Source organism: Nerophis ophidion, linkage group LG19 (genome assembly GCF_033978795.1).
Source record: "Nerophis ophidion isolate RoL-2023_Sa linkage group LG19, RoL_Noph_v1.0, whole genome shotgun sequence".
NCBI lineage: Eukaryota > Metazoa > Chordata > Actinopteri > Syngnathiformes > Syngnathidae > Nerophis > Nerophis ophidion.
In genome coordinates, this window is record NC_084629.1 from 24,905,117 (window position 1) to 24,917,968 (window position 12,852).

General features: G+C 40.5%; 1 protein-coding gene across 4 annotated transcripts in view; it reads right to left on the reverse strand.

Moving 5' to 3' along the window:
• Nucleotides 1–243: 243 nt before the first annotated feature.
• The window catches only part of akap11 (A kinase (PRKA) anchor protein 11), a 31,393-nt gene continuing 18,784 nt past the window's right edge, over nt 244–12,852 (reverse strand). For 2 of the 4 annotated variants that reach the window (XM_061879644.1, XM_061879647.1), the window contains exons 9-12: nt 11,575–11,661; nt 4,883–4,929; nt 2,201–2,403; nt 244–2,012 (exon numbers count right to left, since the gene is read on the reverse strand). In XM_061879644.1, coding sequence (XP_061735628.1) covers nt 1,839–2,012; nt 2,201–2,403; nt 4,883–4,929; nt 11,575–11,661 — 511 coding nt within the window. In that variant the 3' untranslated portion in view covers nt 244–1,838. The other 2 variants (XM_061879646.1, XM_061879648.1) reach the window with 2 other exon arrangements.

The following is a 12,852-nucleotide window of genomic DNA, read 5'->3' on the forward strand; positions in this document are numbered from 1 at the left end:
CCATTAGTATTTAAACAAAAAAACGATTATTTGCAGTGTTACGATTTCGAGTATGCTGCAATGCACAGTACATGGAAAGACAATTAAAAAAAGTATTTGTAAAATAATGTCTATGATATTGCACATATATTGATGAAGTGAGTAAAATAACCACATTTGTCTGTCAAAGCCAGGATCATGTTGAGATTAAATGACAATACGGCCTGAAGTATTTAAACTAAATTATGACACAGAATAAAAAAGTTGACATGTAAAAGCTTTATTGTCACACTCAGCTTTAACACGAAACACATGCGAGACCTTCAGCTTTAAAATGTGTATTCACTATTCAGCATTGTCACGAGGGCTAACACTCACGTTGGCGCACTCACAGTTGTTAATATATATATTTATATAACTTAATAATTTAATAAATATATTTGGCAGGGTTTTGCACAGGAGGAAACAAAGCAGTTTGAAAGCAACACTAACAAAAAAAAAAAAAAAATCAGCCGCCAACGCCAATTTTCGTGTGTGCAAAAAATACTTTTAGGTACACATCCAGCTTTGAGCGAAACACGAGTATGGAATGTTGAGGGAATGAACGGCTACATTCACACAGTGTACACACAAACACTCTTTTACATTCCTTTGAACTCGTCCCCGTTTAGTAGCTGCGGTATATTTACTCATTTACAGTGCATTTAGTGATATAGCTCACAAGTAAACAAGACAAATACTGTTTTAGATATATGTGTATGTGTGTAAATATAATAAAAAGACAATTTATGGTGGGGTCTGGGTTCTTTTTGCCTCATTCCTGTGAGAATCCTGCATGTGACACAACATTAAGGAGCGGGGGTTGGTTAATTTACCCATTGCTAGCGGCAGGGTACTCTTACAACCACCAGGTTGCATTTGTATCATCTCTTACTCTTTTGGACTTCACAGGTCGGTAGTGCGTTCTGTACTCATGCTTTGTGTGAGGGACGAGGCAAAAACGAACCCAGGCCCACTGGGTAGAGTTGCAGCAGAATTTGCAAAAGGTGTGGTTCCATGCAGTTGAACACTATGGATGCAAGGCGGTGTTTGTTATATATTAGTGTCTTCACCACACGAAGGGTCTTAAAAAAAAAAATAGTTACAGTAGTTACTCCATAAGGTGACTTATCTAATACACAACTGTGGGTTTTTTAGGTCCACTATTTGCGTCATTGAATCTTCCCCAAAAATTTGGACACACTTAGGAGTCATCGTGAGGTCTGTTTGGCAACAGTTGGCTTATTCCATAGCTTCAGAAACAAAATGTTTGCGTAAACATCCACACTCGAGGTGGGCATAACAGTGATAAGTTGGGGCAGGGGGGGATTCTGTGCAGTGTGGAATTGATTCCTCCAGGGGCGTCCATAAATAATCATCAAGCTAATTTGCACAAGGTGATTGTTGCTAATAAATAAAATAGGAACATGGTTGCTGGTTGCCACAAATGACATTAATATTCAGAATACACGTCATGGAATACTTTATGGAAAGAAACATGAGAGCTTCTTCATACTCAGATAATGCAAGGGTGTGGCGTTCGCTAATGTGTTTTTCTTTCACATGTGGAAACAGCCGCCGCGTCGAGGTGAGCTGTAGATGCGATGACATCATCGGCCCTGCAGCCATGGGGATCCCCGAACAAGAACACACATTCTTTGCGTGTCAAGTCCCTACCGAGACTCTTTCGGAACACATGGCGTGAGTGAGTGTGTGGCTCTCTTTTTTCAATTGTGTGTGCATTTTATAATTCAACAGAAGGCGGGGGAATTATACATAAAGTGAATGTGATTGCGCCCTCTGGTGGAAGTAAAGAGTGCCTAAGTGTGCTCCAGGAGCCACTTGAAGAGGGGCATGCGCTGACACTCCCTGCCCGGCTGGGGGGTCTCCTCCCTGGGCTGCGGCTGGTTCTCCTCACAGTACCTCAGCAGGAAGTGCAGCAGGTCTCCCACCTTCCACTTCCTCTCACGCAGCCTCTGGACCAGAGCTGGCAGCTAAGCAGAGTAACCATTCAAATCAGTGACAGCAAAGATAACAATCAGGGCTAAAGTTTCAGTCAAACTAGATTATTTTAGTAAAGTGCATGATTGCGTTATGCTCCTATTAAGGGTGAAAAATAGCCGTCGTAATTGCAAGAATCGGATTACGTTTGGCCAAGCTGTTCTGAAAAAGAAGGCATCACCTGTTGCAGCTCCCTTTCAGGACTCAGTTGGATCTGCGGGGTGTCGGCCATGGAGGCGGCCGCCCACTGCAGCAGGCTCCTCAGCTGAGGGTCGAGGGTGACGTGCTGAGGCCCTCGCCTGAGCTCGCGGACATCCGAGTTCAGGATCACCAATGAAGAAGCCCTGGAAGCCTGCACCTGTGTCGTGTCCACACGCAGTGTCCCTGCAGCGTGACAGGAAACTGGTAAGCCAGGGGTCCCGAAACTCTCCCTAAAGGCCTAAACCCAGTTAATTTTTTATAACATGAAAGTTGAATTCTTGCAAATGTGCTGCAATGTAATGGATGTCAATGTTGTTAGTCGCTGACCATGAGTTTGACACATTGAGCGAGTGCAATGAATATTTAAGTACCAATTCAGTAAACCTCCTCCACCCGTAATTCAAAAAATTAAAAACCAACACACAATTCAAAATTACACCCATCTAAATCCACTACAAAACATGTTGGATAAAATGCAAAACTGTCTCTCTGTCTTGTCTAATCATAAAAGATGCAGATGAGGGATGTTGGCGGAGTTCTTAAAGTTTACTCCACAGCGTGCTTATCAAAAACATTCCGCTGTCGGCATTGCTACATTCAATAACCTAAACGGGGCTACTGCGCTTGCTCTTCACTAGTGTGGCATGCTGGGTAATGGAGTTTGTATGTTACTTAGCTCGTAACATCACAATATATATCTGCCTTGGGCCAGCTAGAAGGCCTTACTAACAACTCGTGATGAATTGGCTATCTCAACTGTTCTGTCAAACGTTTGTGTTTGTTTACTGACAGTGCACGGACACCCGCATTGTTGATTCTGATTGACCCGGGCAGATTTGGTACAGCATGGAAACATAAGCTAACTAAATTCGGATTGGATGAAAACTCTTATAACCTAAAAACAACAGCGCTGGAAGGAGCATAATATGACATGAAGAGAATATGAATACTTTCGGATATATTTAGGGAAAGTAAATAAAAAATTACTTATATCTTTAATTATGATCATAATTTATGGTTATGTTGGGCCAGCAGAGAAGGCCTTGCTGGCCCTGACGGTACACACTGTCATACTTGCCAACCCTCCCGGATTTTCCAGGAGACTCCCAAAATTCAGCGCCTCTCCCGAAAACCTCCCGGGACAAATTTTCTCCTGAAAATCTCCCGAAATTCAGGCAGAGCTGGAGGCCACGCCCCCTCCAGCTCCAGGCGGACCTGAGGGACGTGTATAAAAAGCGTGTCTGCCCAATGACGTTATAACTGTAGAATGATCGAGGGCGAGTTCTTGGTTTCTTATGTGGGTTTATTGTTAAGCAGTTTCATTTACATCCTCCCAGCACGGTAAAACAACACACAACAACAGCAGCAGTCCGTTTTCGTCTACCGTAAAGCAGTTCGTCTGCCTAAACACCAACATTGTGAGACTCTTAAACAGGGCAATACTGCCATCTACTGTACATGCATATGGTTAGAAAAACAAGGATGGACAATTCAACCCTTAACTCAACAATGTGTTGTCTGTGTAAATGTGTAAATAAATGAACACTGAAATTCAAGTATTTCTTTTATTTGTATATATATATATATATATATATAGTAAAATACATATATATATATATATATATAGCTAGAATTCACTGAAAGTCAAGTATTTCATACACATATATATATATATACACACACACATTATATATATATATATATATATATATATATATAATCTAGCGGTAAATTTACTCCTCCCCTCTTAACCACACCCCCAACCACACCCCGCCCCCACCCACGCCCCACCCCCCCACCTCCCGAAATCGGACGTCTCAAGGTTGGCAAGTATGCACTGTGTATATATGTATACACATGCATGTATATTTATATATGTGTGTCTGTCTAAATGTGTTATTTATATGTGTACATGTATATGTGTATATATTTAAAGTAAACTACTCCTCCTTAAGATATGCTTGACTGACACATAATGTATACATTCAGTGGTAACTGGAATTTTGTGCGCACCACTTTCATGTAATTCCGTTTTCAACTAATATTTAGGCCAAAATGTAGCATTACATTCTCACTTATTGTACAGCCAAATATCGCCTGCTCTATCTGAACAAGCAAAGTACATCTACTAAATTAGAACCCCAACATTAAATAATAATCATGATATACTTTTGTGGTTTAAACTAATTTAGCAAAATAAATCAGCTTCCTTTATCTATATCTACTCGGGAGAAACATACATCCCTAGTGCTCAATTTCTGCCAATTGTGTTAATCCTTTTTCCTAATACAAACTGAGGGTGTACAGATGGGGAAACAAAGACCCTCATCAACGAGGGGGGCGCTGCACAGACACTATAAATAATGAGTGGCTGCGAGGGAAGTGAGCGCAGACCATGAATGAACGTCAGTGTGGTGGAATACGGGGGTGGTAAAATCCCCTGCTACGATGACACATTCAGACAGACATCAGAGCAGACTTGCAAAGCTAGCCAGTGTCGAGTCAAACTATTGTGGAATGTCAGCAAGTGGTGGGAGTTGGCTAGACTCAAATTAGAAGCCTGCTCATTTTTCTCTGACGCTTGGTGACTAATGTACTGTATGTATATATGTATTATATGTGTGTATATATGTATAAGAAGGGTGGGATTTAAGACCCTTACCGCTGGATTCCTCTTTAGCCTCCGTCTCTTTGTCCTCTGTATTGTCACTGGTGGATAAGAGAGAACAGTGTAGTTAGTGATAGGCATAAACTAATTGGGACAAACAATATCAATAAATAATATACAGCACTGTGACATCATTCTGATTGACTGTGTAAAATGCATCGAGTTCATTCCGTCCGTTATAGCACCATCTGCTTTTCAAGTTCAATGGTCCATACTGGAAATCTACTCGACTAAGGCTGGGCGATATACTGATATATGTGTTTTATATCAGTTGATGTAAATTATTTTGATATTTTATGACCTATCCAAAATGTTACCTTCCTCTGATTATAATCCACTCAACTATCAAGGCAGAAAGGAAAGGAAATGACAACACAACCTGAAAAAAATATTTTCTGCAGGTTTAGTGCCAGGAAGTTATGGCTGCGCTCCGGTCTAAATGGTAAGTGTAGCTAATGTGGTGTGGTATTACTGGTCTTGGTGGGGACAAGCTCCCTGCATAATTTACAGACCACAATGGTCCGTATAAAAAAATCCAAAAAACTGCCATACTTTCAAGGTGACTTTTCCAGCTTTATCAACAATTTCTCTGCTCTCTGCAGCACTCATTTTCAGTTTCCCTACTCAATCCATTCCAAGAATCAATCGCGAGACAAGTTGGTGCAACCAAACTATATAATTGATACTGTTTCCTGACTGTCTATTGAGTGTGTCACTCCCACTGATCAGTGATCACTTCTGCATTGTTTGATTACCAACCTTGCTTCCAAACTTCTGTTTCGTCGGACAAAGAAGAAAAAAAATAAATAACGTTTCATCGAACACATTTTTTATTGAAATCTATTACGTGTTTATCGCTATTTACAGTATGTTAATATAATTTTATCGCTGAGCCCTAGCAAAATGCATCCAGTAAATTTATTGTTTGATTTCTTTGTCTTACGCCAGTTACAGTATCATCTGCTTTTCAAATCCAATACTCCATACTGGAAATCCATTCAGCACAACTCACACTTTGACCAAAAAGTGCCAAGACCCAAGTGGGTTCCAGTCGCCAGGACTTCACGACTGGCTTGAGTTACCAAATCAAAGTGACATCTGGATTCAGTTTGAGAAAGAGAGTGAATGCGGCTCAATAAATTGTGGCCAGAAAAACCTGACGAGTGATGACTATGATGCGCGATATCTAAAAAGTAAAACAAGCTTCTTCTTTGCGTGAGAATATCAGTGCAGTTTGGGATCAGGCTGTCAGTCAGTCTGTCAGCGAAGTCGGGTTTGTAGTGCAAAAACATGGAATTCCAACGGCGAGCCAAAAGTATTGACGAAATACTATCCTTGTCTGTGATGATCACAAATCCATTACAGACAGACACAAAGTTCCTGTTCTGATGAGTTGCCCTTTTCACCCAATACCACAGGGTGAGGATTGAAGAGTGTAAAAATAGCTAACCCAAACGAGGCAACACCTAAGAGCTATTTTTGTGAGACAAGGTTGTCTACCAACATCATCAAAACACCAAACGAGGGATTCCCTTTTTAATAACGCTGAGCTGCACAGACTTGTTCGATCTATGCCAAAGGGCAATGACGCCCTGCCAAGCATCTGTAGGTGGATCACAAGGCTGTTTTTCCCCCAATAATGTGTCACCAATCTGTATCTGCAAAGTGCCTACAGGAAAAACATTATTTAATCGGTTTAATAGTGTTGTTAACCACGTTGTTGTTGACAGAGCCTACAGGCACATACAGCCTTCCAGAAGGAGGCTGTTCCTGTGAAACCTTGACTTTTTTTTTTTTTTTTTAAGAGTACGCAAACACAAACACGGCATTAGCTGGGGCGGGAAAAAAATCTAAAAATACATTTTTGGGGCGGCATAGCTCGGTTGGTAGAGCGCCCGTGCCAGCAACTTGAGGGTTGCAGGTTCGATTCCCGCTTCCGCCATCCTAGTCACTGCCGTTGTGTCCTTGGGCAAGACACTTTACCCACCTGCTCCCAGTGCCACCCACACTGGTTTAAATGGAACTTAGATATTGGGTTTCACTATGTAAAGCGCTTTGAGTCACTAGAGAAAAGCGCTATATAAATATAGTTCACTAATTTCAACCTTCACTGTATGGCAGTCAGGTCATACAACCATAACTCAAGCTGGCAGTAAATGTGCCGCAGTTTGTTATTGGAGCTTTGAGCTAACTGTTGCTCAAAAGATCGGGTGCAACGGAGGTTGGCATTGGCTGGCTTTAGTTCCAAATTCATGGTTGAATGCAGCCGAGATAGGCTCCAGCACCCCCCGCAACCCCGAAAGGGACGAGCAGTAGAAAATGGATGGATGGATGGTTGATTTTGAGTCAGAATGTGCAAAAATTGACATGTGATCAAAGAACGGTAAGAGAAGATGAAAGTCAGGATGGTTGAATTTACTTGTCGCCACTCAAATAAGCTTCATTAGTGCATATCAGTGCTGGTATGCAACATTGCTAAGATCAAGAAAAATTAAGAAGGCACTGGAAAATATATTTGACCAATGTGTGGAGGAATAGGAATCACTAGACCAGGGGTCGGCAATCCGCGGCTCCAGAGACGCATGCGGCTCTTTGGCCATTTTGATGTGGCTCAGCTGCATATGGCTCAACCGAAAGTCAGCACCCAAAGGCATCCACGTTGCAACAGTTGGTAACGATTATTGTTAAAGCTAAACCTTAAGAAAATTCCTGACGGTTAGTACTACAGTTTAAATTTCTATCTATCGTAAACCCACAATTAAGGCACTCGGCGACACTGCTCATTTTGTGGAGAAGCAGCTAACATGCTAATCGCTACCTAGCTTAAACGCCTACATGAAGACACCAATATGCAAAACCAACTTTTCTTACCTATTAGTACCTGCTGTTTTGTATGAGATACCTGCATAAATCTCGAAATGTTGAAATCAAACCGTGTGGGCATTGCGGAGATAATTTTAAAATAATCTTGCAAGATTATTTTAAAATTATCTCCGCACTGCCTACACGGTTCGTAATTCCGCCAAATGCGTCGTTTGGAATTTGCAAAATCTGTGACCTTTTTTGGTATAAATGTACCTCAAGTGCAGACTGGCTTGTACATGCACTCCGCTGTTTCCATTTCTAATACAAAGTAGCAATTGTTCGAACTTAATCTGTCAGACTGGACTGGACTCACATTATTAACCGTATCCTTGTGGGGTTTCACATTGTTCCTATTGGTTTGAGTTTTTTCTAGCCCTGAAATGGGATACTAGCCGAGGATGTCCTTGTGGCTTGTGCAGCCCTTTGAGACATTTGTGATTAAGGGCTATATAAGTCAACTTTGATTGATTGAGTAGACTCGCTATAGAAGTCCTACAACTAAAACAAAGATGGAGGGGAGAAGACACTGTCGAAGTGGGGGCACGTAAATAAGACCACCCACAAAACGGCAAACAGACGGTTAGAAAGCGGCTTGAAAACGGTCCGTAAAACATAAACCTATGCAAAATTTTGACCAAAGAACCATCATTACATGTTATGTAGACCAGTGGTCCCCAACCTTTTTGTAGTTGTGGACCGGTCAACGCTTGATAATTTGTCCCGCTGAGTTTTTATTTTATTTTTTGGCATGAAATAGGGAGTTTATTTTGGGTTGGTGCACTAATTGCAGGTGTATCTTGTGTTAATTTAATTAAAAAAAAAAATTTTGTTTTAATTAACAAAAAATAATAATAATAACAAATTCTTCTGCGGCCAGGTCCCGGTGGTTGGGGACCACTGATGTAGACCACAAGAAAGTGTTTTACATGTAAAAAAAAAAGTTTGCAGTTTTGTGGAATTTTGCCTATCGTTAATCATTAAGAGAAACAAGAACACAATAGGTTTTTGGTTTTTTCGCTTTCTAACATAAACAGTTTGTTCAAGGTGGCTAGCAATTTAATCAATCCTACCTCTAAATCACTTTGAAAATGCATTCAAAAACCATCAACAATACTTCATTTACGTTTTGTAGCTGTATAATAACCAAGCTGTAGCACTATTGTTATTGGAAGAGCGAACACTGAGGAACTCTTTTTCTATCATAGTAACACATCGGCATGCTTCGGTATTAGTCGTAAAAGCTAACTACGGCAAGAGATAAGCTAGCTATTACAACACCACAAAACGCGTTTGAGTTTGTAATGCCCAACACTGCGATACGACACCAATCTGTACTGACTGAAAAACATAAACAATCATATTACAGTATTTGTAAAGTATTAGCTCACATTTTCTGTTTTGTTTGTGCACAGCTAGCAACATATGTGGAACTATGTCCTGGTACTGCTGAATCCGACCAGAGGGTCCAGAACCCCAGGGACACCAGCTGATCCGGTTTGTCTGGTCCAGCTGGCCAGGGACATTTCCTGTTGATTTTGGCTAAGCAATCCATTTGTCGATAGAGCTTGTCTCTGAGTTCAATATTTATAGCGGCTAAATGGCTTTCATCCCCCTTCTCCCGGCTTCCGTCTGCTCAAGCATCTCACTCTTCCTTTTTGCTCGCTTCTATAAGCAGAAGTATATTTAGCTTAAAAAATATAAGGTGGTCAATCCTCATTTGTCCAAAAAGAGTCATCTTTGCCGTATGTTACCAAGTTTGCCATGATTAGAAAACACACATATTGCCATAAGTCAGATGTGCGCTGCTTTGGAAACAAATCAATGTGCGGAATAAATCAGTCCTGGAAATAATTAAAATTATCAAAATACTTTAAATTTTGAACATATTACATATTGTTATTAACGTGTCTGTTACTAAATATTAGGGCTGCGAATCTTTGGGTGTCCCACGATTCGATTCAATATCGATTCTTGGGCTCGCGATTCGATTATAAATCGTTTTTTTTTTCGATTCAACGCGATTCTCGATTCAAAAACGATATTTTTCTGATTCGAAACGATTCTGTATTCATTCAATATATAGGATTTCAGCAGGATCTACCCCAGTCTGCTGACATGCAAGCAAAGTAGTAGATTTTTTTTTAAAAAGCTTTTATAATTGTAAAGGACGATGTTTTATCAACTGATTGCAATAAGGTAAATTTGTTTTAACTATTAAACGAACCAAAAATATGACTTATTTTATCTTGCTGAATATATTGGACACAGTGTGTTGTCAAGCTTATTAGATGCGATGCAAGTGTAAGCCACTGTGAAACTATTGTTTTTTTTTTTAATTTTTATAAATGTCTAATGATAATGTCAATGAGGGATTTTTAAATACTGCAATGCTGAAATTATAACTAACATTGATACTGTTGTTGATAATATTCATTTTTGTTTCACTACTTTAGGTTTGTTCTGTGTCGTGTTTGTGTCTCCTCAATTGCTCTGTTTATTGCAGTTCTGAGTGTTGCTGGGTCAGGTTTGGTTTTGGAATTGGATTGCATTGTTATGGCGTTGCTGTGTATTGCTTTGTTGGATTGATTAAAAAAATTAAATTCAATTAAATACATTTTAGGGCTTCACGGTGGCAGAGGGGTTAGTGCGTCTGCCTCACAATACTAAGTTCCTGCAATCCTGGGTTCAAATCCAGGCTCGGGATCTTTCTGTGTGGAGTTTGCATGTTCTCCCCGTGAATGCGTGGGTTCCCTCCGGGTACTCCGGCTTCCTCCCACCTCCAAAGACATGCACCTGGGGATAGGTTGATTGGCAACACTAAATTGGCCCTAGTGTGTGAATGTGAGTTTGAATGTTGTCCGTCTATCTGTGTTGGCCCTGCGATGAGGTGGCGACTTGTCCAGGGTGTACCCCGCCTTCCGCCCGATTGTAGCTGAGATAGGCGCCAGCGCCCCCCGCGACCCCAAAAGGGAATAAGCGGTAGAAAATGGATGGATGGATGGATAAATACATTTTAAAAAATCGATTTAAAAAAAAAAAAGAGAGAACCGATTCTGAATCGCACAACGTGAGAATCGCGATTCAAATTCGAATCGATTTTTTCCCCCACACCCTTACTAAATATATAGACTAGCACGGTGTATATAAAACAGTGCTAGAGGGTTTTGATGTTGTTTTAGAGGACTTTGAAGGCTACAACGGTGACTCTCATTACCAGCATCCTTCAAGCGTTTTTTTATCATCTTAAAAATCGTAAAATAAAATTCAAAAAGACGTGTGTTCTTGTCTCTCATGATTGTGAAACATAAGCAACATTTAAAAAAAAAAGTGCATTTTCCCCTTAAGGTCTTTCCCCATTACAAAGGTCATATTCCAATCTAAACGCGTATAAACACATTGCTGTCTGGCACACTAAGATGTTAAATTGTGTACATTGAACCTAGAGGCTAAGTCTCTTAAAACAGAGTAACAAATCCATACATGGACGTGTCTACAACAGGAATTGAACTAAGGGCAAAACGAAACAGCAAACCGATATTGCCTTTATCATTAAACACTTAAACCTTTACAGATTAAAATAGAGGGTGTATATATTTTAACCCTCAAATAACAATAATGTTTTTAAGAAGCCCGGACAATATTATTGTTCCTCTTGCTAAGGAAAGTATATTATAAAAATAAAAAACTTAAAAAGATTTCAGTGTGTATTGGTACTTTTTGTGCACATTCAAAAATATTGTGGTATTGTTAAATCCCTAGTAACATTTAGACCATGATTTCTGTATGGTCCCCAGTTCTAATATTTTGGAATGCTTACTGACCTGTCTGAGGGAGACGATGACATGCGCTCCTCAAAGGGCTCCCCCTCCAGGCCCAGACTGCTCCAGCTACTGCTGTTCCCATTGCTGCTGGAAAGACAAGGGACAGGTAACCACTAATACACACACACACACACACACTCAGTCGATCTTCAAAAAGTTCTCTTTTAAAAGTATAGCTTTCTTTTTGTGGTTAAGAGTTCATGTCATGGTGGGAACTCGTTCCTCAAGTCCATCTCCAAGGCCTTTGAGGATGTATTTTACTTTCCCCTCGTTTCATCTGCTGAGCGGAAATGGTCGCAACAGGCTCTTTAGAAGGGAGTCTAATGAATTACACATGGCGTTGGACTTTGTTCATGCAGAAACAGCGCCTGAAGAGACAAAAGCACTCTGAGACACACCTTTAGAAAATATTATGATACATTAACCCGGCGGCCTCGATGGTCAAAAGTGAGGAGCTGAAGACGTTTTATCTTGGGAAAGGATCTCATTGTCAGTTTTGCTTCCACAGAGATACCCCCACCTTGACGGAAACGTCAACGGCAAAAATGTCCTGGCAGCTTGTGTGAGAACATGTCAAAAGACGAATTCCAATTTCTTTTTGGAATTTACATTCATTGCTGTATACTATTTAAGCCTCTTCTATGAGGTACCTAGTTGCATTACAACTACATCTTTAAAATCTAAACCTATGTATACTTCATGTAACTTAATAATTTCAGACAAATGAGAGGAAATGGTACTTTGGCAGCAAAGGCCAAGCAAAACTCCTCAAAATTTATTTTGGCATGCTGTGCTAAATAGGGAAAACGCCGCCTACTAAGCGAAGATCTGCACCGAGATTTAGCCTTTTGCTAGTTTGCGTGAATGTAATCAAATTAGTTCCGGTTTCACATTGTGCCAGACGAACATTGCAGGGCACTCTGTTATCCTGTCATCTAATACATGAGCTCGTAGTCCAAAAAGGTTTTGGGTCTGGCATTAGTGTATATAGTCAACAGAGCAGTTTAAAAAAACACATTTCACGGTACAGTTATGAAAAATCTAAAGGTCAAGTGTAGAAGGCCTTCATTAAGAGTCCCAAATGTTGATCCTTATGTGACATTCTGTACTCTTGCACTGTTTATTTATAATTTGCGTTGACAAAAACTAAAATTGGGATCGATATCCATCCATCCATCCATCCATCCATTTTCCTACCGCTTATTCCCTTTGGAGTCGCCACAATTGGGCGGAAGGCGGTGTACACCCTGGACAAGTCGCCACCTCATCACAGGGCCA